Below are 27,283 nucleotides of genomic sequence, written 5' to 3' on the forward strand. Positions count from 1 at the left end.
CCAGCAGACGACAAATACACCCCAATAAAAAGAAGTCATATCCCCCCGATATATTTTCAGTGAATTGATAAATGGAAAATTTTGACAGAGTCTAAAGTGGTGCTATTTGATATCATGTCATATTGCATGGTTGAATGGAATTCTCAAGGACTTGCTCGTGGAGGTATAGTGAGCGTAAATGGGTGTCTACATAATCATATTTCCATGAAAGACATAGTACACTGGGCACTATTTGATTTTAAATATTGCACTAGTTTAATGTTATATTGTTCATTATTTCTCTGCTGCAGGCTCCATCAATAACAATTAGCTGTGCTTTATTGTCTTACAACCTTTTCTTCCTCAAATGTAAATCAAACGTATGCCGCGGTTTAAAATTAATCTAGTTTCGGTATCATTTGTATGGGTGCTTTTCGGGACAATCTGTAAATAGACTGTCTGGACCTAAAACCTTGCCACACTGCCGTGTTTATCTTTAAAGAAACAAATACAATCAATCGCGTCTATATCAAAAAACTTCAAAAAGCTAACTTTTGTTTACATCTAAACAAAGTTGAACATGTCAAAATGAAAGTCAAGAGGCCATTGGTTGATGTGTTGATATTTGACCAGTGTCCATGAATGTATGTTGACCGTCATCGGTTACTGTCTCAACTCAAGTCGCTTTAACAGTTTGATGTCTGGTGAAGTTTTCGTGAGATAATCCTGGATTATTGTGAGAAAATCCCCAACAGGTACTCTGACTAAACGCGACAGGTGAACGATCAAACAAACGAACAAACAACTACATCATTTTCTATTGAACTAAGGTTGCAGGTTAGACTAATTGTCATGTAGAATGGTAATTGTTTATTTTTAATGACATTGATTCTGACTGGACACAAACACGCTCCATAATACACACTCCATATAATTCAAATATCTTTGAATAAATTTAAATAAAAGAGACTCGGGGCTATAATGGTCCACGACTTCGCTCCAAACACGACTACCATTATGTAGTTCTGTTCCAGCTTTCAAATTATACGTTTAAAAGTTATTTATGGTTATTACTGGCTTTTATCTGTCGCTTTAATGGTTGAAGAGTCTATTTTTTTTATTAAAAAAAAAACATTATAAGGGGTCGGGCATTTATAGGGTGCACAAACATGACACATAGTGATGTTATTGAATACTACAAATAGTCAATTATAGGCATTGAAACTATTTCTGTTTTCATAATTTTACGAACAAGTTCCAACTCCGTCTACAGCAACCCCATGGTTTCCAGCGAGCTTCGTCAAGTTGCGGACATGAACGGATGAATCTAGTCACAAACGAACTGTTCGCAAACAGAGAAGAGTAGAGAGACGAGAACGCGAGTGGCCATTAGACCCCTGTGGTGCTAGTACGGGTTAAAAATTCATTTATTATAGTCTTTATACTGAGAATAAATTGAATAGAAGCTGTACCACTTAAAGCGACATTGGGGAATATTAGATAAAGAGCTGGCAGTTCTCGCTATAATAGTTTAAAAAAAAAAAAAAAAAAAAATAGATAATGAAAAGAGAATATGCTGAAATTTTCAGTCAAATTACTCCACTCTGAGTCTAGATATCGGCGATACAGTTATAGCCCAGCCTCGATTGTCATTACTACCGCTGTTTTGATAATAAATAAAGTCTCGATTATCCATTTTTACGGTAACTGCATCGACTACAAAACGTATTTAAATCTACTTATATTGCAGTCATCCGATGGCATCGAGAGTTAATTGTGGTCTTAGTTAGTTAATTAATGTCTAATTAATAATTTATATAACATTGCAGGCCGAAAGAAAGACTTGCAATAGGCAGATTTGGCTCTTGCATAATGCCTGTGTAAATGAAATGAAATGAAATGAAATGGGGTTTTACGTCCTACTGTTCTGCTCCTATAATGGGCTAATGAAGACGGGCATACGCCATACAGTGTGCTATGAGGGAAATTTTGCCCGGGCAGTGGCACTATCGCCTACTCTTATATCGAATTCCAACTGCCAAGGGATCTTTTACGTGCATTCCAATGTTTACACGGGACCTCGGTGTTTCGTCTCATCCGAAGGACTAGACAGCTGTCTTTGTCAGGCCCTCCGTCCTGCATCACTGACAAGGGAAAACCACGTCGGAAAATCGGGATGCACTTTCTCGGCCAATGCAGGGATCGAACACCCGACCTCCAGGCTAGCGAGCCAGCGCCTTACCCACCTAGCCACCGTGGTTCCCTAATGCCTGTGTAATACTGGGTAATACTAATAGTCTAATATTATATAAATGAAAACTTCTAGTTTGTCTTTATTGCTCATAAAATGTATAAAATGTCCCCGGAGTAAAAATAATTTGTACTCTGTGAAATGTCTACATGTATATCAATCTGATTAAAACACAGCTCCTATTTCGTTTCGTTTTTTTTTTTTAGAGTTCAAAATTCCGTCTTTAGTACACTGGGATCTAGAAGAGTTGTTAGATTACCGGCGTTTTGGTTGAAGTGGGGGATAAGCCAATGAAACGGTCTGTTACGGCGACGGTCTGTTACGGCGACATTAATCAATGTCTGACGTCATAGGGTTAAAAGCCGCTCGTACGACCCGTGACACGACCTTCGAACACAACTTGTCAGTTCTTCATGCAGTGTAGGCCATCGAAAGTATGAAAAAACGAAACGAAATATAGATCTGTATTTTAATCAGATTGCATGTATATCTAATTGAAATAGGTAAAAATCAAATTCTAATGTCAATTATATTAGGGAGAGTTTTTTTTACATAGGTTAAGTCTGTTCCCGAACCCCATTCCGATATCCGAAATAAAAATACAGTTTAAAAGCAAACAACTTTACGTGATAATAAACCCACTGACTGAAAAACATAACTTATAACAGAGTCGACGGAAAACACGAACTGGTTCTACTTCTACGTTCTCTATTGTAAATCGAGACCTCGCAAGCTCAACACAAAGGTTTTAAAAATCACTTGCAAGAGTCAAATCTCTGTTTCTTTATTTTCTTTTAACGTGTTTAGGTCTTGATTTTTTTTTTTAATCCAAGGTTAACTATATAGTTTTCGGCGTAAGGTCACCCTTTGTGTCTAGAGGTAATCTGCTAAAAAATAGCATCCTCTTTATTCCAGCTAATATAAAGTTTCCAAATGCAACAATCATAAAAATGGCGATATTTTATTATAATAAAATAATATACGTATTTTTAACTGAAAAATAAGATTTTTAAATTTAAGATATATCTATTTTAGGCCAGGTCACAGAAATGAAATTCGTGATAGACGAATGTATCTATTCTTTTAAAAAAAATAAATCTGTGACGTAAAATGATTTCTTTCTGTATTATCTATATTCAGCAAATTGTAATGTTTTATTGAATTTAGATAAGTTATTCTAGTTATTTGTTAAGACTCACTAACTAAATGAAGACGTAAAAACATCAATCCTGTTTAGCATTTCCATTTTATATATTGACGGACTAGTCTTCCAGCTGCATGTACAGCTTATATTTCTATCAAAATGTTACGTTATAATGTCAGTATTCGTCACTTTACCTGTTCACCTGTTAAAATTTGTTTAAATTGAATTTGTCGTACTGTGAACTGTGTGTAGTTATTTCTAATATGTATCTATACTTATGTTAAAGGTGTAACCTCACTAAATCCACAGTCAACATGAATACACGTGGCTGTTTTTCGCTTCTACCTGCTTACTCTCCCTTTGATCTTTGCCGCCAAGTCGCGAGCGAACAGGTGCCTTATTTCAATGAGTGTCTGTAGGATTTGTATGTCTGGATAGATGTGGTCTATTGACAGGAATGTCCAGAACGTGGGGACATAATTGACGGGGATTTAGTGAGTTATCTGTCCAATTAGTGTTCGGCCCACCCTCACCTGTTATCAGGTGCAATCCACAGGTGAACAACGTAAACTACACGATTAACAAAATATATATACACACGTTAATACAATTACACGGTACATACGGCCAAAATCATTCTCTCAAGTTTAAAGAGTGTAGAACAGCACCGATCGACCATATGCATGCATGGCAAAACAAACTTTCATGACATTATTAAAACGAATGTGACCTCCATAATCCATGTACATGTACACATTTTTTGTAGAAAAAAGACTCTGCTGCCCTTTTGTTAAACATTTTAAGAGACTTTATGTTTAACTATCAGTATCACTTTCGAAGAAAAATAAATCAATTGAAGATCAACAGGTCAAACAAATTTCGATATCAAAATAATATATAAATCCTAACAAAACTTTAAATATTTAAAACGCAATGAATTTTTATTTTTTATTTATTTTTTTTTTTTTTGTTGTCATTACTAATATAAAACTGTAAAACAAATAAAAGAAATAAATATTATAAGATACCAACCTGAACTCTTGCTTCTGTTAAATCTATTCTCATGGCTAATTCTTCCCTAAAAATACATAAATAATACCGATGAGCCAATATATCACATTTAAAGCTTAGCAACATTTCATATCTGATGGCTTTGTTTTATTTCTACAAAAGACGCACTTTAATAGCATGATTATATAAGAAAGAAATAAATGACAAATAGCGTATTTAGAAAAGAAGTAAAAAAAAAGAATGAAATTAAAACAGCAAATAACATATTTATTTTTATTCTATTTCGTTGTCTTTTACTGGAAAAGTCAATGGTGGGATTATTGGCCAAAATGTAATTAAACCCGAAAATAGAAGGTTTGAATAAACAGTCACGAGTTCTTATGTGTAAATGCTGGTTATGTCAAAAATAATATAAAATAAAGCTATGCATATAAAAGCACGTTTATTTCTTTAATTTAAAAAGTATTTTAACATCTGAAAAATTCTCAACACCAATCAATGGCAAACACGTGAAATTAAAAGTTGTGATTGTATCATGAAGATATGTGGACGGCATTGAAACACGTATTATTTTAGAGATGAATAAAGAATCGTGATAACACGCTATTCCTATAATCCTGTAATCATCGATATATTTGTCTCTAGTTAATGAAGACACGACCCCTGTTGTTATATATATATCATTATGGTATTTAATACTTAATAATTGATATCTTATTTACAAACAATTAGTTTCAACTATTTTATGAGCCAATGATTGACAGAATCGACCTCAGTACTCGACGGTTTCACCATTGGATTGTTATCAATAATTTATTGTCAGCCATTACAACTTGATAAATCATGCTTTTGCCAGTCAGTTCTTTGAAATTCGGCCCGAACGAGCAGCCTTTGGTCTGATATCAAGCCGGGTTGTAATTGAATCGAGCTCATTAAGCTATTAGAATCACGCGTCAAAAGATCGAACGTCAGACAAGGGATTTTAGTGGATTTCAACCTCAGCTAGCAGATGTCATTTTCCCGCCATTTTAATAAAACAATATAAAACACCCTTAGAATACTTCTGGGTCCGAAAAGAGATAATGGCGGTCGGTAGACAAGTGCGTGCCGAATATCTGTATTAAATCGTTTAGTATTTTCTCACAGTTTGCTATTAAAAGCTGAATAACTCGATATTGACGCTAATTACTCTATCAAATCATTTAGACGTCTGCTGTACAGGAACTACTTGTGGTCGCGCAAGGATAAATAATTGGTTCATGCTTTGTTATGAATTGTTGGGTAATGAGATTTACTGGATGGTTGTTCCGGCAATAAGGATGTAACATAGATTATATCCCGTATCTTCACATACCCAATAAACACTCCAATAGCCAAAAAGCTGAAAATTCGGATCCGAGTTTATTATATTTTTCATAAATGTTTGTAGCCGTGGGCTTTCGTGTGTTTTATCGGAAGTTGTAAACCGTGTTGAGATTTTGAATCATTTCCTTCTCCCTTTTCCATATCAAGAATAATCAATCAGAATACACTGACTCAGAAAATCAGATTTAATTTGTTTAATTATTTGCTAGATGTTACTAATAAATTTATTTCGTCGATTCACTTGATTTTCAGAAAGAACTTTTAAAAGAAATATGTGTGGCTATTGTATTTTTACTTAATCATACCATCAAATAAAGAAACAGATACCACAGCAGGTTCAATCGAAGTTTCAAAGCTATGTAACAAATTTTCAAATTAAAAAAAAAGATCCCTAATAGTCTATAATTTATCGAGGGAAAAATAATGGAAAAAATACACGAATGTTTCCGTTGTAGCGCTTAACATTGCCCCGTTGATCTAAATCTAAAATACAAAAATAATATTTAATTTTGTAGAAATACCGGTAATTTAACTGTTATGTTGATAGAGTAAATTTGTTCGCTATGATTATTGGGGAACTGTTGACAAGGGAGTAAAGTTAGATAAATAAAACCCCTTTAATCTTAAAACAATGAGTTGATCTCCCCAGTCCATTCCAAATTCCACACGCACGCAAGTTAGCTTTTACTGGAGTTAAAGTTTGCATAGATCCCAACTTGGCTGGTGTCCTGTTTGTCTTCTTGTCGTTTATTAGTGTCTAAGGTATGTAACAAGCCACCTCAAATCATTTCCTAGCTTTCAACACAAACAACGGCAAGGTAGATTCCGCCAACTATCATGCCACTCTTTCCCGCGTTATCGATCATTTAAGTAAACGTATCGATATTTTCCCCTTCTATTGTTTGTTGTTACCGTCGAACCGGCGTTTGAGTTTGTATTCGTTTCGGGTTAAACGAATCAGATATTTAAACGCCGCCGTCCCACTCCTCGCCTTCTTCAATTAGCCTCGATTACTTAACCTGGCCAGAAATTACCCTGTCGTTATAACAACTGATCTAATTAAGATGGATAAATAAATCCCCCACAGCCACTTTCCTTTCAAACAAAAAATACACCTTTTTTACACCTTGCTTTATTTTCCGATAAAACTTTGCATTTACTAAATCAACTTCACTTCAAGAAAGTTTTGTTTCGTTTCGTTGATATTAACCCCATTACCTAAATATTTGAACTTTTTGCCTTCCCTAATGTTTTCCGATAAAACTGTTGCCCATGTTAAATGTTCTGAAACATCCGGTTAATCCATTAAGCTAATGTAAGTTATTCCGTTGCTAAAGCAAAGCTGGTCTTAAAACATCCAATGTCTATGTATAAAATGTAGACTGAATGTAAATAATGATTAAATTTGATTCTGAAATTTCAGCATCTAAAAAGCGATCATTTTATAGATCGAATGTGTCATAAGATCTAAGGACATTAACTATTCGTAGCCATACTCATACAAGCCACGGAAAAGCGGTGGTCTTAAGCAGCCAGAGACTTGGATCTCATAATCTAAAGCTACATGGTAGACGATAACATACACGTGGCACACTGCTGTCTAAGGGCAATCAGAACGACTGAAGGCAAGATCTGTCACAGAATAATCTCGGGAGCAAAGGCAATCTGCACAACATAGCTACAATGCTTGTGGAAGTAAAACCCAAATAAAATTTCAATACGGTACAAAAGTTGTTAAGAAATTAAAAGTAGGAAAATCGGAAATATATTTTTGTGACCAATGTCTATTAAACTTACCTCGTAAAAACGTCTGGATAATGGGTTTTTTGAAAAGCTCGTTCTAATTCTTCTAGTTGATAACTGGTAAAAGTAGTTCGGTAACGTCGCTGTTTTCTCTTCCCATAATCTTCCATTTCTCTATCGCCATCAAGAAAATCGCCAGTTTCACTCCCTGTTTTCTCTTCTGTAGGATGTCCAGTGTAATCGACATGTTGGTCTTCACAGTCTTGTCCGGATTCTGAGCAAGCGTCATGGACACTTTCACTGCATGTGTCATCCATTGATTCTTGAGATAAGATATGACGCTGGTTTTGCTCTGATGTTTCACCCACTTGCTCCCCATTTTCATTAAAATCTTGATCAGAATGGTCAGCGTTTTCATCACAATTCTGACTAGTGGTTTCTAAAGAGTTTTCTAATTTATTTGCATTTTCTTGTAATTTGTGTTCTAGATTTATTCTGGGTCGAGAAAGAAACCAACTTATGTCTCGGCATCGTGATTGCATCATCGCATCGCTTGCCCATGGAGATGAAGCAACCACTGGAAGTGGACTTTCAGATGGCGATCGGTTGGTTTCTGATATTTCAGGACCGGAACCAAGTCTCTCTACAGCTGAGTTTTGGCTTTTTTCTGAAAATGATAAAATAAAAAGTGAATTATAGTGTTGGAATATTTGGTGTAAGAGTTAAAGATGGGTTAGAGAAAACTAAAAGGAGAAATACAAGAAGAAAATAAAAATTGGAGGAGCCTTACACTGCAAACAACCAGCATCACAATGACCTAATATCCCAGGTTAATTAAGACAACGTATTCGTGTTAAACAATGTATTTTTTTATATTTTATATGCAGTACTATTGTTTCTAAACAATAAAAAAAACTGAATAAAAACATTATGCAATAAAATAATAATCAGCTCTTAGGTAACGAATGCATTTTAATTTCTTGAATACCCCTATAATGGATTTCTAATTTCTCACGATCTACGATCAACCAAACATAATATGATAAAACGTTCCTTTATCGATTGGCTTTATGTAGATCGGCATCAATTAGAGCAATATTTACTCTTTCATAATCATCTTGATCGATTAACATCCTCTTAATCGATTATCAATGGAATATCAATTAGCTTTTATTCGTTTAATGAACCAAAAAACCAATAAGGGTAATCAATCATGTTTGTATATAGACCTAAAGGACTCCTATAAGAAACGTGAAGATGAATTCTCGATAACGGTTCTCAAATACTCCCCGTAGAAACAAATTGTCTCATTGACTAGTATTCCGATGCAATATAAAATCCAAACCAAAAATATTTATAGTAAATTCTATTAGCATAAAACCAAAACTATGAACCCAAGACTCCAACTACTAACAAAGACAATAACAAGATTATCAACATTAACAGACAGGGTCCTAAAACATAACCTTGTTGAATATGAATTAACTTGTCCTAGACACCCGACATCTTCTATAGGAGGGACAGGACTGGATTCGTACAAGTCACTTCATTAAACTACGGACGTTTTATGCATTAATGGATACTGCATGTAAGTTTGGATTTTATGAAGAGAAAGCCGAAACCCTGCAGCCCCGACAAGACAGGTCGGGTCATCTGTTACTAGGATTTCGGGGGGAAAACTTGGAGGAATAAATTCAATTTTGTGATTCTTTTTATAGTGTAATAAAATTGTTTTGGCAATATTTATTTTTAAATGCCGTAAAATTTCTTTAATAGGGCCTACCATTGTCATAGACCCATCCCAGATATCTTATAGATGAGCCGTAAAATTAAAGCGTTAAAAAAATCATTCTTATAATCAGCAGTCTATTCATTGAACAATTCTATAAAGAACTTCAACATGACTTTTTTTCGCAAATTAATTTACATGCTATCACAACCATGTAAGCGATATTGAAAACCGATAACGTACTAAGTAACCAGAATTAAATTTACCAGAATCAACAAGAAAAAGTGAAGTAGGTTTTAATCCCGACAATAAAACCATCACTTACATGTTCCTTACACTTCCGCACAACCCATCAACCCTAACTACTTGACAGATATTATCAAACGTTTTCCAATACCCACGACAAAATCAAATCTTTTAACCAAAGACAAATTAATATTTAATAATGCCGATATCATATTTTCAGTAAACATCCAGAGCTTTCCCAATATCCGCCCTTATTCCGGTCTCGTACGTGCAAATGCGCATGTTTTCTTGAGAAGTCGTGGGAAAATAATTCCATGGCTTCATCTTGAGTATAATAATTCTTTAGTTCTGACGACATAACTCACCCACTGTGAACGCACTTTAATCTTTGTTTTATTTTAACTCCTTTATCGTCTATTAACTCTTTTACCGCCTCTCAAATTGCGCGAAATACGGTTGAATAGAAGCAAGCTGATCTGAAGAACCCCATCTATTTTTTATCTATTGACCAACGCTCTTATCATTCAACATATTCCTGGGCCAATATGGCCTCCCCGCAAATTAAGTTTTAATTACGTTTAGTTGAGAACTAAATACTTGAATACGAACCCCTACACTTGAATCTTGTCAATAAAGATTGTATGTCGTTACACGATAGATGATAATAGTCTAACAATGCCTGATGGTTTTTCTACATTAAGGAATTGATTCCAATGTTTTTAGAACATTTTAACTACAATCAAATCCAAAAAGGACCATTTAATCGCGTCATCCGCCGCGAGGCGATCGCTTTGTATCTGTCGCGTGCGCACGAGCGAATCAATGTCCGGGGCTGTTTGTATCGACTGATTCTATTGGAGAATTGTTTAATCAGATCGAGGCGTTTTTATCATTCTGTCAACTTTCTAAATGGCCACGGTAGGATCAAATTTATTTAGTTTCGTTCCGTTTTATAAAATGGTTAACGATTAAAGTAATTGAAGGTAACCGTATGTGGATGTGACGTCCATGAGCTGTTTACACGGGCTGTCATAATTTGCCCTTCTAATTGTAAATTTAAGTATTAACCATCGTAGACAAATAGCCCGGGAAACGTGGAATCAATAAGATTTCCAACTTAATAAATAGTTCTATAAACCCGTGAGGAATTGAAGTAGGCGATTAGGCAGGGTTCCAAATCATTGGTGGTTCACTTAAATTGAAAACACAGTAAACATTAAACGCGGTATGCTACCAAATTTACTCAGATCAGTTATTTGAAATTTGAATACTTACTTCCTAACCGAACTTTGTTGAAAGTAGATAATGTTAAGAATTTAATATATATTTGCATAATTGGGGATCACAAGGATGAAAAAAGAAGTTGGGCTATGACAATTGGAAATTTCGATTGAAATGATCATAATAAGGACACCTGGCTTGGATTTTGTTTCAAGGACAGCTTATTGCTAATTTTATTTTCTATTCTGAATTGTAATTGGGCGCTGGTTGGCTAAGTTCCAAAATATTTAAATTGGTTGAAACTATCATGGAATAATGCAATAAAATTGGGGTAGCCGCATCAAAATAAAGTATGTCATATCATTACAGAGAATTATGATAGTGACATCCCTCTATATGGCGAACAAAGTATCGGTCATATAAACTGTACATGTATATTGAATGCTAAATGTTCTGGTTCGAACGGCTTTGTCAACTTAATATAAAATTAAAACAACAGCCACAACAACAAAATGGAACGAATAACAGGCAGCGTTGTTTAATATCAAGGAACCATTCGGAACACTAAAATACAAGTCGATCTCTTCTTTCGGGTAATATACACAATAGTGCTTGTTTTCATAATTTATTTGAAACCATATTAACCCATATTATAACATATTTGCTTTTAAACGGCTTATAAGGTCTGTCTATAATGTGTTTTATTTTTTAGCAGATATTCTGAAAGAAAATTTTCAGGAAAAGTTCATCTTCAGTCTGTTTGCCAATCTAAATTACGAACCTCGTAAAGATTAAATTTCGTAATTTAAAATGAGTCCAACAGCTTTTTCCGGACGATAATAGACGAGAGATCATTTAACGTAAAGCAGTGTGTCATTTCTAAACACAAGTATTGCAAAACGGATTAATTGATAACGTTGTGAAAGAAATTCGATTAAACTTAATTCTGTCTCCACTACTTAAATGAGGATCTATTAATTGAAGATGAGATTACAGCAAAACTAAAGATTAGTTTTCTTCATTTACACAGACATAAGTCCCGTTGCAAGCTTCAATTTATCAAACATTATCGATTCCAAACAGAGTTATATTCCACGAAGTATTCATATCCCATGAACGCGTTTTTCCCACAAGGGGATAAAGTATGTTAAAAACCGTTTTAAAGGGCAATGGTTGGGACTCATGAATTTGTAGATTATATACCAAAGTTGCTATTCTGCTATCAATACCAAAAGGTATATGGTGTAAAAACATTGAACACAGTTCCATTTTAGCTTTGGATTCATTCGGCTTCTTGTTGGAAAATTCGGAACAATAGAATGGAAAAAAGGGAAACAGCTTAGCCCGTCGCATATAGGCGTTGAACATCCCCAAACATCTTACCCATGCTTTGCTTGTTTTATATAAAACCTTCAAAAATAAATTTGGGGATCCTGGCAATAGACACCTGGTTATTTCAAGGACCAACCCATTATTTGTTTAATGTTATGTAACCAATACACAACTTATACCGATTTCTCGTTAATTTATCAACTAAACTCCAACTGATTCAAATTAATTCAGTGTATCACCAGTGTGGCTTATTTACCATCAGTTGGACGCCTAGAACAAATTGTGCATGTAGATCAGAAAAAATAGAAAGAAATACATTCGATGCACACTTCACACTATGTTTGGTTGTCTTGACATGTAAGTGTCCGCTAACAAAATTAGTCCCTTCACGTGGGGATCTTACCCAACACGTAACCTAAGCACATTTAACTATTTAATCTCGTACCGAGATGACCGCGTGACAACATCTTTGTACCAGGGAGAGTTAGGAATAGCAGCGCGTGCTGTATGCGCGCGAGACGCTGGTGCCATCTGATGGAGGGATGTGTATTTTAGAAAGAGATGTGAGGAGATGGCAGGTGTGCTTTTCACCTGACCCTGTTGATTGAGCTGACATACAGTTTATACAATCTATTAAATAATGTAATTGGTCGTGTACATTACTAACACTGTGTAAAGCCTACACCATCTTACCGAGACTACTGGCAACCCGCACCGCTCGTCTTCACTCACACTTACTAATCTGTAGGAAAACGAAACACGATTAGCCATCAATTAGCCACAAATTTATCTAATTGAGTTTTATTTGTAGGTATTAATTAAAGTACACGATAGAAACGGGTATCTGCACGCGGTTCCATAACAACATGTTTGTTGAGGGCGATCGCGAGGCCGGCACGAGGAGGAGTTGTAGCGGGAATTGAGTGCGACGTGAATGTTCTGTGAATACAGGATGACCCTTGTCATCCAGGCATGAATAATAAAGACGTTTTATGTGTACAAAGCGACTTGATGACCAAGTGAAAACTCCGTACTGATTAACAGAAAGGTAGATTGTCATTTGTAGAATTTTAAATGGCTTACAAGTTTTTGTACCGGATGGACCTCGAGTTAGCACCCACCCTTTTATTTTAAACGATCATCTTGTAGAAACAGTATACCTTCAAAATGAGACATCTTATAAAATCTAAAGAACCATGTGTCCAAAATGCTCTGAATCATAATGAGTAATTGAAGAAGGTGTTGAAAAAGTACAATGTTTTGTGAAGAACTGTCTGAGAAGGAATTCTAGGTTAAGAAGTTGTATAACATGCATATCTCAATATAGTTTGAATTGATTAATAACGTAAAACCTTTTCCTATCAATGCTAAATGTTCTCCCCAAGATGACCCCCCACAGCACATCCGTCTAATGTGTCACTATGTCATTGAGTCAACTGGCATGGTTTCGAATCCCCGGTTGTACGTGACAAGGAGTAGGGTCGCCTGTCCAACCTCGTGGGTTTTCTCCGGGTCCTCCGGTTTTCCCCCACTGCTAAAGACCCCTACGCGCAAGCAAATTATGGAATTAAAATTGAACCATATTATGTTGGTCCCGAAATGGCCTAGTTTGTGTCGAGTGAACTTTAAACCCCATTTCTCTCTCTCTCTCTCTCTCTCTCTCTCTCTCTCCCTCTCGCATGTATCTTATTGTTAAATAGTGCACAAAGCTGAATAACGTTACTGATCAACAGAACATTTATGTTTCAGTTAATGCGCACTTTAAATGCATATTATTTTTAAAATATTTGTCAAATAATCTTCTTAGTGTGGATAGTGTAAATTTCGCTACAAGAATCACCACCCTTGAAAGAATGAGCAAGGTCTGGAAAATCCCATTAAGGGGACGATGCACTGAGTGAATTTGTCATATACAGTATCTGAATATAACCTTCACATTTGTCGCCTTTGAGGAATTAAAGCAAATGTTATAAAAACTTGAAGGTGAAGATAGGATTTACTAAATCCAACATGTAAATGAACAAGACGCGACCTAAACTCCACTTCAAGTATCTCGAGTATTTCTGAGATTGTTAAAAAAGTGATTAAATGTCTAGATTAGATTGACTGTCCTTGGTGACCCCAAGAGATGTCTACAACATCGGAATGAGAAAAGTTGGTTAACAATTTGTCTCCAAATCAACTTTATATCTACTTCTAACTTCAGAAAATACCGCCAGAGGTCGACAAAGACCACTACTGTTTGCTTCCTTAATTGGACGACTTTCTCTTAAATTATGAACATATTGCTGAGCTAATTGAGAGAGTTTTCATCAGTTAGCGATTCTATCTCCTTACAGTTTGACAAATTAGGTAAACGTCATTTTAAATGAGAGAGGCAGAAGAACACACAAGTTGATGATGTCATTCGCGCGCCCATTGATCCCTGCGCGTGCAAACGTGACACCATGAATGCTCTTGCTGAGAGACAAATTAAATTTAGAAAACACCCCAAGTTTAATTGGATGATGGTTAGAAATAAATAGTTGCAATATTTGGTATTTAGACTAGATTCAAGTTAATGGCTATTCACTCGATACACGACCTAACAGCGGAATCTAACTGTAATTGCCTCGTGCGATGCGCGAGACATAAAAACAGACTACATCTTTCCCAGATCCGTCAGATGGCGCTACCAGGGACATGAAACAAAACCAGAATGGACAAATTGTTTGCTTTAGGAAGTGAATCACCAAACGTGCAATTAAGAATATTTGTAATATTTACAAAAAATAAATACCAATTATTTAAACATGTTTCTTTTTCAGTGTCATCTGTCCCCCGTTATTAGATTATGACTCTCACACACACCGGAAATGCCCTCATTTTGTTTTTACAAGCGGGATTTCCCCCCGATACAAGTGTAGAAATTTGACCTTCATGTTACGTATCGTTTAGTCCTGTCTTAAACCAATATTCCTGTTTTACAAACACGGTTTCCATTAACCTTTTACTGGTAAATATTTGTCAGAAAAATAAAACCAGATTTACCCAGTAATGAGAAAATGATACAAGTATTATCTTTAGCAATTAGCACAAGATCGAATCACGTGATGAATATCATGTATCAAAGACTTGGTTGAAAGAAAATATCAAGTAGTAGTGACCTTTTACACAACATTTAGGGATGGGAAATTCTAGAAATTAGCGAAAAGGGTTGGAATATACTCGAATATCTCCGTAGAATGAAAAACCATATCCTTTCAAGAGTGGTTTACTTTAGGGTCGAAATAATCAAAATGGTCAAAGCTACCATCACAACGTTAAAAAAACGCCTCTGTTCTTTCAAAATAACAAACCTAAATAAAGAAAGACCCCCCCCACCCCACCCCCCAAAAAAAACCAAAAAAAACATTTTAGTCAAAATTGTTTGGTACCCACGTCGGGTTTAACACCACGACCAATGGAAACCAAAAAGATGTTGCATGGTCTTAAACCCATGATTTGTAGTCTTTCCGATTGGCCACACGTCTGAAATGTCATCGAACGTTGGGCGTACGACTGCTTCTAAAGCTTCAATCACTATTTTAATAGATATAAGGAATAACAGCATCGTTAACTTTGTCAGAACATAAAACTAATCTAATTTGAACGAAACTCTTTATTTCTATCCGAGTAATTTTCCTCAATGGCTTTTTAATTGTCCTGTTGTTTCTGGCTATAAAAGCCATTTGAGAAATTATCATTAACTGTCGTCCCTGGGCATTCATCAGCCGCTCCAACAATCTAAATCTTATCACTATATCAATAATGTATAACCCACCCGCCATTGATTAGGAAGTGACGTAAAACACGGTAGTCTCGGGGAATCGGATCACGTGCGTGCCAATTAATGTATGTTTCGCGTCACTGACTACAGTGCGAGATTTCAACTTAATGTATATTTTAGTAGTTACGATAAACTAATGTATTATATCGAAATCATTTCCACCTTTTGTGAAAAGATAATGTCGGTGCTACCGAGCGTGATAAAAGCGAATTAGGCATAAAAATGGCTGCGGAAAGAGTTAGCTCCCCTGAGACTAATTTTGATTAGAAATCACTACAGGTGATGAAGGTTGGCATTTCCAGATGAATTTAATTATTGTATCATAACATATTAGATTTTATTAGAGCTGATATCAAAATGACGCTCACAGATTACCTCCCTTATTAATACTTAATGATATTTATCAGCAGACATCAATTATTGATGACGTGATCCGTCATATTGTTAATAGGTGATTTCATTAAAACAAGGAAAGGTTCGGCCTCCTTATTTATCTGATTGAACTGCTAAGACTAAGCAATTCGCTGTCAATTAACAGGCTAACCTCTTTACAGATTTACAATTGTGCGATTTGTTTTATCTGAAACCATAAAGAAAGTCCCACGACATCCGACAGTTAGTTTCCTTTAAAGAAAACTTATACTTTATGAATTTCTGTGATACAGAAATCATCAAAACTTGCATTTCCGTATTCGAAAATATTAATTCGGGTGCAGTAGAGGAACGAGAAGTGTCTGCTGCGGAAATACTGAAGTAGGAATCTTTTGCGAAAGTACCAGAAGGACAGATTTCGTTAATGGAGTAACACGTATTAAGACGGAAGCTACATAATTATAAGTTTGGAGCTTTCTTTTCACGCCAATATAAACAAAATTAAAACAAAACTCTGTAAGATAACGTCCAAACTATAATTCTCCTTGACATTTGAATACAGTTACTTTTAAATTCTAAACACTGAGTCCCAATATTTATTTTAAAAATACATGTATGTGTACATGTATTTCAATATACGAGATACTTTAATTGTTTGCATTATTTAATCAGGTTTGTGCATGGTGTTTTCTAGTAAAAAAAAAACCTGTATAATCCTTTAATTCAATTAGATATTTGGTATTTTCAAATTAGTTCGATTCCACCCGTTATCTAATAGTTTGTTTAATCAGTAAAATCTGCACACCGTTTAAAGCCTTTGATCTTCGGCTCTCACGAGTTCCACGCGGCACAATTACTTATCCACTGTTGTGGAGTTACTTCTCGCGGATGCAGATAATCCCGTTTAAACTTGATCCGGGTGATCATCTTCTATTTAATCTCAATCAATGGACGCGGAATTTTCTCTTGAAATATTTTGAGACCAGGTGGATTAACACGGATTATTTTTGGCGCCCCGTACAGGTTGTTCGAAGAGTGGTGAGTGGTTTTCCCCGCGTAGCTATTTACACGTAGTTCTGGTCACGAGACAAAGGGGTTTACACAGACAGAATTTGGCAAGATATCGGTCCTCAAGACGGAAGCTTCTGGATTAATAGCGAGTGAATGGACCTAAAATCGGTACATATCTTATCAAGTGTACATAGAGAGATTTGCTGATTGATTTTAGTCGTAAGTTTACAAACACAAAAGAATGTGACGTCAACACAAAACATCCACTCCGCAGCAATAAACATCCATTCAGCAGCAAACAACAGCTCTGCGACAAACATTTAAATAGCCGAGATTATCACGTCGATTTTCCTGACATTCAGTTAGGAGTAATTTTAAAATTGGTTGGATAATCTTAGGACAACATTTGCGCACAGGGCGGAGTTGCACGCACGCGACTTATTACCCAAAACTAGTTCTACAAAACCAAAGTAATACAAGCTCCTCTGGACGGACAGATGCGGGTAAATCCTGCATCGGGTTACTTCAGATCTCTTGACTTTAAGTCCACTGTCTAACATTTATACAAATGTACGAATAAAAAGCAAAACTAAAAATTCATGTATGAAATAAAAAAAGCCTTTTCGTTATTAAATTTTGAACTGGAGGAATACTCCTTACAAAATTTAATTAGAAAATATATATCAGTTTATCTGGGGTTTTGTTGGTGTTTTTTGGTTTCAAAACAAAAGTCCCTATTCCGCACTAATGATTTATTTTATATTAATCATTAATTTCTGATCTTAATACTTCTTAAATGTTGTTGGTTTCTTCAAAATATAACAAATGTTTTAACAATGAATTATCCCGTTTTTCTCTCTGAAACGAATCTAGCGATTGTGAATTTTGCTATAATGTTAATCAAATGCCCGAGGAGGAGATCGTTTTGTTATGAGTCGATATAAATTATTAATCACAAGTTATTGAAGGCCCAGAGCAGGTGCACCTTGAAAGGAAATTAAGTAATTAGCCAATAATTAACCAAGGACACTTATTCTATTAGAGTCGTGTTTTTTATACATGAAGCCTACCGTCAATAGATTAATCTTCACGACAATGTAAACGCACGGTTAACTGTATTTCTCTATTATAAATGATTTTAGTTTTATTATAAAATACAGGTCTGACTCTTCTTGTTTTATTTAACAATATAGAAGTTTTGCAGTTTAAGTAACGTGTGTATCTCGGAATTTGAATAAGAGGTATTATTTAAAGGGCTAATCCCGATATTTTTTGGAGAATAAAACTGCTTAATTTTGTATTAAAATCTTTTCAATTCCCCAAGCTATGGGCCGAGCAACTAACTCCATATTTGTGATACGTTTTCGAACAACTTAAACCCGTCAGTCTTCATCTGGAAATGGAGACCGATGTCCTAATCTGTATTATGCAGTGTCTGCATAAAACTAGACTTTTATTTTATAATAATAATGTGTAGGTTAAATTTACCTTTCGTTATCAAGTACAGCACATGGGTCATTCACTATATAGACCCCTCAAGGAACGGCAATCGATTATCAGGATAAGCAGTTTTGACGTTCACGTCCAAACGACTCAATATTTTGAGCTGGAATTTTGAGAGAAGGTAAATTCACCATTCCTCTATATGTTGGCGTTTAAATTTCATACGTACTCCGACTTTTATTTTTGAGACTCTTTTGAAATCGGAATAGTCCCTTTAATATCATTCTATATTTAAAGGACAGTACTGGGCCACCTGTCAAACCTCGTGGGTTTTCTCCAGATTATCCGTTTCCTTCTCACTGCTAAAGACTCATACGCACAAGCGAATTATTGAATAAAATTGAACCATTTGTTAGTCCCGAAATGGCCTAGTTTGTGTCGAGTGGACGTTAAATTCCATTTTGTTCTCACTCTCTCTTTAAAGGACAGTAGTGAGTAATACATTATTGGAATTTTGCATTGTACCTTTAATCGCTACTTATCAGACTCTTTGATAGTAATATTTATTTATAATTTCATTACACTGTATTGTTATTCATTTTGCACTTTCATTACATTGATTTAAGATTTTTGTTTGATGTAGAATATTCATTCTATTATAGAATATTCATTCTACACTTTCATTTTATATAGAATATTCATTTATTCTTTCATTATATTTGTAGGATATTCATTTAGATTTATTCTATCATAGACCATGCATTTACACTAACATAATGTACACTTTAGCTTATTGTGATATTATCGAAACATTCTAGAAAATACCATCACCTTCACGAAAACTCTCTTGTTCTGGCAAATGCTTAACTCAAAATGAAACCTGAAAACTGTATCAGACCACACCCGTACGCATAAGAAAGTTAATTAGTTGCGCTTAAGAACTGACGTGAAACAAAGTTGACCGACATTTTTATTCCAAGGTTTCGACGATTTTAGTCGAAAAAACTAAGCATACTTCGAGAATTTTGAGAAGTAGGCCTATTATTTCTTGCTTTCATTTAATAAAATTGAAAATGTTGATTTAGTCTTAGTATGTGTGAAAGATGTACAACGTATTAAAACAGCATTACAAAATAGAATACTAATTTTTGAATATGGCCGCGATTGAGGGCAGAGATCTATTCTTAATGTAGATAGTTCTCTGTGTGCAGAATGTGACCCGTGCAATGCCGGGTAACTCAGGTGATATATATAAATAAAAACTATATACTGTCCTACATGTATAAATCTTGTATATAATTTAGAAGCCATACTGTTTCATGTACATAATTCATGAATTATTTAATATTAACTATAATAAGTAAATATTTCTTTATTTATCAACTGAGAAATTGTATTTTAATCAAAAAGATATTTTGTTTTTAGCAGACTACAAAGTTCGGTGCTTTCTTCTGTGTATTTTAACAGTTAACAGTCTTTAAAATTAATACACATATTTTATCAATAGAATCAATGAAATTCTATTAGTAGAAATTGATATATTGACGATGTAGAATACAATATTATATATAAAACGCCGAAGGGCAAATTGAATTTGTAATAAAAGTAACTAACCACACTATACCACACCTCAAAATCCTTTCAGTGATCTTTTTTCCCTCTATTTTATAGGATCAAAAATGGTTTATTGTTTAAAATAAATCAATCTCTTCAAAGATTTTCTCTTTTAAAAAAATGAATTTAAAAAAAACACACACGAATATTTAATCATTGTTTAAAGTGCGGATTATTCGGTTTAAAAAAAAACCCGGTTGAATTACATATACAAACAAGTGTTTGCGCATGCCAGTTGCCGGTAATATGTGAGAAAACTGCACATCAAAACAATTAAGCGCATTGGGTATTAAAGCCCCAATAGCAACATACACAATCAAAATTACTTTCATTAAGAAACACAAACATTTTGGTAAAAAAAAAAAATCTTTTCGATCAATTTTAACTTAAGTTATGGTCATTTATGGATTTCACACTGACAAAAAGTAATTATATTTCTGCTATCTTTTTTTGTAACCAATCTTGTGTCTAAAATACAAAATATTCACCCTATTTAATAAATTTTCGTCTTGCAAGGCACAAAAACATGCAAATAGAGCGAAAAGAAATCTTAAAAATGTGAAACAATAAGTTTAGTCGAATCTATTCTTGCTTAAACGTTAAGTGTATTTTCTTATCTTTCCAAGCACTGTTCCAGGAAACTGTTAATTATTCTCTTGGGACGTCACCTTTGAGATGCTTGCAATGTTAAAGTTCTTTGCAATGACGTCAAAATGTATGTACATGGTTCTCAGAACCGTTCCAAGCAGGAATTAAATATCGCATTACTTGAACAATTCTTTGATAATAATTGATAACAAGAGACAAGGATAAAATCCATGGGTATTTGTCCAAGATAAACACAATATTCCTTAATAAGGACAACCGGCTCCTAATTAATCAGATTATATGAAACAAACACCTTGATATTTTCAATCATTGGCCTTAATCGTCTTTAATTTGTCAGAGAAACGAACAAAGTTGGGTTAATATAAAAAGTAAGAATCAATAAAAAACGACAAGAAACTAAACCAGCTGTTAGGATCACGAGCTTGTCAATATATAACAGTGTATTAATTACCTCGATAAATGGATTGAATAAAAACACCGAATGATTAAAAAGGCCTGATTAAGTTTTAAAGGTTTATTCTCGCGTTAATCATACACTAAATAAATCGATAACTTAAGAACATTAGCGCCGTTACTTGTCAATTAATTTAACCAATATCGGCACTTTTTTCATGTTTGTAAAAACGATTAAAAGAATTAGATTTTATTATGTTCTTGCACAATTTCGTTTCGGGTCCGACGAATTTCGATTTTTGATCGAAGAAGGAAATAATAATGCAACTATCGAGGACACGTTTATGGATAATTGTCAGAAAAAATCAAATATTTGTTTTAGATTAAACTTGATGTTTAAAAATTAAACAGAAGCACTCGGCCGATAATAAACATCGTTATATATTTCTGGTCACCAGCAAGAAGTACTTCTCTATTAATTGAGTGAACAATTAAAAATTCAATATACTAATAACTATTGCGGATATTAATATATAGATCAAAAACCCATTGAAATATATGAGTTAATTATACTATTATTCTTAATCATACATGAGTACTTATGCACATATATTTAATTTAATTGTGTAAATATACAGCGTGAAATCTATACATAAAGTATTTTGAGCTCATTTATTATTCATACTTTAGTTACTCAGTTGCTTGTTATTTTGCTTGCCATTTTGATGCTGTAGGTAGTTGTTTTGGGGTTTTTTTATGGGATGGGAGGGGCGGGGCGGGCGTTATTGTCATTTTTTTTTTTTTTTTTTTTTGCCTTAAGTTTAAAAAACACTATTCAATCAATAGTCTAAAATTAACAAACAATGAACATATAACAAAATTACTTGAAAGCGGAAATCTTTCAGACAAAACCTTCTTCACGTTTGGTGAGATTTTGTTTGATTGCTATTTACTTTCTCATACATTTTATAATCTATTGATTCATTTGATTTCGACCCACGCGCACCTGCATGTATTTCCCACAACTCTTGTAACAAATCTTCAAATTGTGTCAATGTAAATGGAAGTAACGCTAGAATTATCGCGAGACGGATCAGAAGCACGGAAAAATGACAAACTTTGGCAATATACAAACGCAACAAGCTCTAAACTGTGACTTTGGACATTTCTTTATGTCGCTTAAAGAACTAAAATGATAAAAATCAAAGATGTACACGTTCTGTTTGACCCTGTACAAATAAGGTATTTGGCACCTGGTTGCCAGGACATCTCGTGAGCATCTCGAGCAGAGCGCACGCCGGGTTATCACGATGGTTACATTCTGCGGACCGACTTTGTCTCTATGATATAACTTCCGGTGTTAAATAAGTCCCACGATAGGCCTTGAAACGGCCGACATGAAAGAGCTTTGTGGAAGTTTTTTCTAATCTTTTGTGTGTCTGGTAAATTTTACAGGAGCCAACTAATTTTACTTCTTTGACCAAAATTTGGACAACTGCATTGATTAATTACGTGTGTCTACAAGACAGTCCATGGTTCGTACCATACCGTTGTCGAAAATATAGCAGAACAGAGCCTGACGTAAATAGAAGACTACTTCAATAAAAAATTAGGGTATTAATCGCACATAACATGAACGTATAAACAATTCATTATTTATTTATCTTCCAAGATTTCTTCAATTTAAAAATCGATTTACGCATGTTCGGGGGGAAAAGACCAAGTAAACACGCGATTGGTTTCGGGATAAAATGTACGAGAACCAATAAATTTTAGTCGCGCAATACTAAATAGTTTGTTCCTCAATTAATTTCATGAGGTTCTTTTCTTTGTTTAGTCAAAGTTATTTTTTAATTGGACGTTTTGTTATGCAAGAGCATATTTTACATTTACTTAAAGTCTCCGATCGTCATTTGAGAGAATGTTAATCAATTGCAATGACAAAGATATCGTGAATTAAAAATTTGTCTACATTTGGTATCCCCTGCAGACTACCTAAACGGTATATGGTCATAAGTCAGTGCCACCTGTAATCTTTACTGATGGGTCTCTTTTTAATCCGAGATTATATCTACCGTTCATATTTTGATCTTCTTTTCTTAATTAGCGTGGATTAAGTCGTTCAAGATTGGGTATTTTCCGAAAAATGCAATTGACGCGCGGAGGCTTTAATTAATAATAAATCATTGACTTTGCTTCTACAATAACTTCAGCTGGTATTTGTTGTAGTATGCACGTGTGAGGAAAACCCCCTATTAGATTTTGTGTTGCTTTAAACAAAAAAAGAAAAACCAAAAAAAAAACAAAAAACATTTTTTGGCGAACTTTTATAACTGTATATCGAGCAAGACTTGTATTGTTTTGTTTGTGTAACATACATCAATCGAATTTTCTGATCCCAATAACTCGTCCACTGTTGGAACTTTCAAAATAATATCAAGTAAGTTATTAAACACACATATTGTGGCGTTTAGTATTATGTAATTGAGTTATATCGTAATTTAAATTTTACAATGCCAAACATTATAAAATGCAAGAAAATACGACGTGCCAGTAAATGAATTCAAGTAAAATAAAAAAAAAAGTAGTTAAGAAAAACAAAGTTAATATTAAATCATACCAGTATTGTATTTAATCACCTTCCTTTAATCCACGCGGATCTAATGATATGCCAATTGTATATCTAATTTTATGATATATTTAATACACACTTATATGCCAAATATACAGTAATATCTTATTATATGTTATATATTAATACACACCGATCTAATGATATACCCAATATAATATTATATTTTATAGTATGTTATCTAATGATATAAGTAATACACACTGGTCTAATGATATATTTAATAGTCTACAATAAACCAGGAGAGAACTATTTTGTCCTATTTACATCGGATAAATAAACAATAGACAAATGGGAACACTATTAAATTGCCTTTTGGAATAAGCAACAACTTGTACTATTTATATACAATGTTTATCAATATTATACACAATTCCATAATTATTGAATAAACCACTAAAGAATTTCAAGGAATTTTGAGGTCTAAAGCAAACCAATTCCCCCACCCAAAAAAGAAACGCACTGCAAATACCAATTTTCCACAAATTTAAATGTTTCCAATATCGCATGACAATTAAGAAACAATAACAAAAGAAAAGAAAAACAAGCACCCAACCCAAAACATTTATAAATAATAGGAAATCATAGCGATACACACAAGTAAAATAAATATACAATCTAAATAAATATATTGACCGAATTTTATATTAAATGAATTGGGTATTTATAAGTAAAACCAAAATATGCGGTGGTGTCTCAAACATAGTTCAACATAATTTAGTTATGGTAGCGTAACAATTAAAACTATCCGAGTGCTTATGGAGAACAAGGACATTGCGTCAGTTCGGTATTCAGATATGTGCATAAACTGGTAAATATTGGTATCTCCACCATGTATTACAGCATGTTAATACATCCTCGTTAAATGTTTTACTAATCCATGTATATGACTAATCCAAGGGTCGGCCACGAACCTCAACTCATTTGAAGAGAAACGAAAACTATACAACTGACTGTAATTTATATAAGATATCTTACCTGGTGCATTTAGCTGGTCATGAACACGTGAGTCAGATTTCAGGTCGCCCGACACTGCCAATAGACTATCAATATCATATGACGATTTCTTCTTCAGTGATAAATCCATCTTGACCGCTTGATAATTACTCTCTGACTTCGATAACATTCACACTTTATTAAGTTGATTGTTCCAAACGGTGCGGCTTTACTGTGCACGTGTGGTGTATACTTCAATAAGTTGTATATTAAGCTCTGAATAAACTTTCGAAAACTCTTTGAAAGTAGACAGCTTCATAATTTAATAGTTCTCATAAATTTTGAATTATTCTACATAATTAAAGCTACTAGACAGAAGGTTTTAAGCGGATGGGTGTTGTTGAATCTGTAGCTTGATCTTAAAACTTGTGTCTCAACCGTTTCCAAGGAAAACACAAGATTATTGCTCAAATCAGGTATCAAATCCACAAAATCCCCTTTCGTCCTGAAAATCTTTCGTATCGTGTTCATAAGTTAATATTTTGACCGTGTTGTGAAACAGTAGCTTTTATCTTCACTGATATATAAGGCCGTTAGTCTGTCATTTCATTTGTTTATCTTTCCGTTTTGTTTGTTTTACTGAATCCATCATTTGCGGAGACCAAGAAAGAAACTCCGTTAACTGACACTCCATCCTCCAATCAGACATCGTCACTTTTCTAGCTCCGCCCCGCTCCTTAGACATTTGACAAGAACGTGCCGCGTGAATGGCACGCGATCGCTAGTTAAAAGCCATAATTATATAAATGTAAATACGTTTAAGAAAGTGGATGTCATTTTAATTCTGAGTCAACTTTTAAATAATAGATATTAAATTTGCTCGTCAAATAAATCTTTTATCGGTACGAAATTTAAACCAATTAGCCATTTCTCGGCCACTTCTCGCTATTATGAACGGATCTCGTTTCACTGAAAACCGAATTTAGTTTCGGTCGCCTTAACGAAATTTGGCGACATTTTGTAGTTCAAGCCGTGTCACCTTATAAAGAAGTGATTTGGCCATGAATATATAAATCAATTCCATGTTTGCTGTATGACATTTAAAGTTTTCTGTTTTCATGCATTTGTTTGCTAATGTATTTTGAAATTTGCTTAGTATTTGCTAAACGGAATATGTTTAAAAAAGAAAATCAGATAATATGAGTATAAAAGCATGGCGTTTTTTTCTGTAAGGACATAGTATCTTTACATATAATGATATGCGTTATAGAAATAGACCATCACTATTAAACTACCTAATATATTATGGATTTATTAACAGTGGTGTTTAAACATATACACACATATAATTCAAAATATTATAGTTTATTTCATTCTCTTAAAATTATGATCTGAGAGCTAAAGGTGAGAGTTGAAGGACTATTCCTCTTTAATACAAATTTTAAATTATGTATAAAAACATAACTTTGTATATATAACTTGAAATATCGAATAAGTATAATTATAATTTTACTTTATTCCTTTAAAAATATGGCAACAGAGGACCGCCAATACCCAATTTCGTGAATTAGAAAAATCACAATACGGAAAAGATAATGAGAATGTAAAGATATAAAATGGATATGAAGTAAAGGACTGTTTTGACCAGTAATTTCGATGTTAAACCGATTACCACATTTAGTTTTCAGTAAGATGCCGTAAATCGTGATACAAGGTCTACATATGCATTGTTAACACATTTCAGTGTAATTATAGAATTATATATGTGCGTGCTATTAAGAAAGAAATCTGTGTTTTGTGTTTAAATATGCCAAGAATGTTAGGAATAATTTTATTTTATAGAAAACCAGTATTCTCTGTATATATATACATATAACGTTAATATCTCACAACCCTTTGTTGTATTTTTGAATATCTATCACATTAATAGTTTCCATTTTTCGGCATGACATTCCAATTATATAATATCTGTAAAACGGGATTATTTTGATTAATTCAAAATAGAAAACAAATCGATAGTTCCAATTGCTGCGCAAACTAAAATCAGTTTATTGTTTTCAAAGCATCAATAAATAAGTTAAATATTGCCAAGAAAAACTTCATATACCATAAAATAGCAACACGTAAGGACTTGATAACGGTTGATACGACCAATTCAGTGTATAAAACAATGGGATAAAGTGTAGTGATAATATAAACACTCTAATAAACATGCGGTGATAATAGAATGTGTCTTATTAAAATGTATACGATGATAAAGTGCAGTAATAATAAAACGTATCTCACCAGAATACATAAGATGAAAAATTGCAGTGCCAAAAAATAATTATCTCGTCAGATTACATAAGACGATAAAGTGTAGTGATGATACAAAGCATATCATCAAATACAGGAGGTGATAAAGTGTAGGGATAATATAAAACATCTCATCAAATACAGAATGT

The 27,283-nt window shown here is 34.0% G+C and overlaps 1 protein-coding gene across 1 annotated transcript in view; it reads right to left on the bottom strand.

The window, feature by feature from the left end:
* The window catches only part of LOC126826624 (aristaless-related homeobox protein), a 29,810-nt gene extending 4,352 nt beyond the window's left edge, over positions 1-25,458 (bottom strand). Inside the window, exons 1-3 of the mRNA XM_050555592.2 lie at positions 24,882-25,458; positions 7,548-8,160; positions 4,407-4,452 (exon numbers count right to left, since the gene is read on the bottom strand). Coding sequence (XP_050411549.1) covers positions 4,407-4,452; positions 7,548-8,160; positions 24,882-25,029 — 807 coding nt within the window. The 5' untranslated portion in view covers positions 25,030-25,458. The remainder of the gene's footprint in view (positions 1-4,406; positions 4,453-7,547; positions 8,161-24,881) is intronic.
* Between the last annotated feature and the right edge of the window lie 1,825 nt (positions 25,459-27,283).

Source organism: Patella vulgata, chromosome 1 (genome assembly GCF_932274485.2).
Source record: "Patella vulgata chromosome 1, xgPatVulg1.2, whole genome shotgun sequence".
NCBI classification, from domain to species: Eukaryota; Metazoa; Mollusca; class Gastropoda; family Patellidae; genus Patella; species Patella vulgata.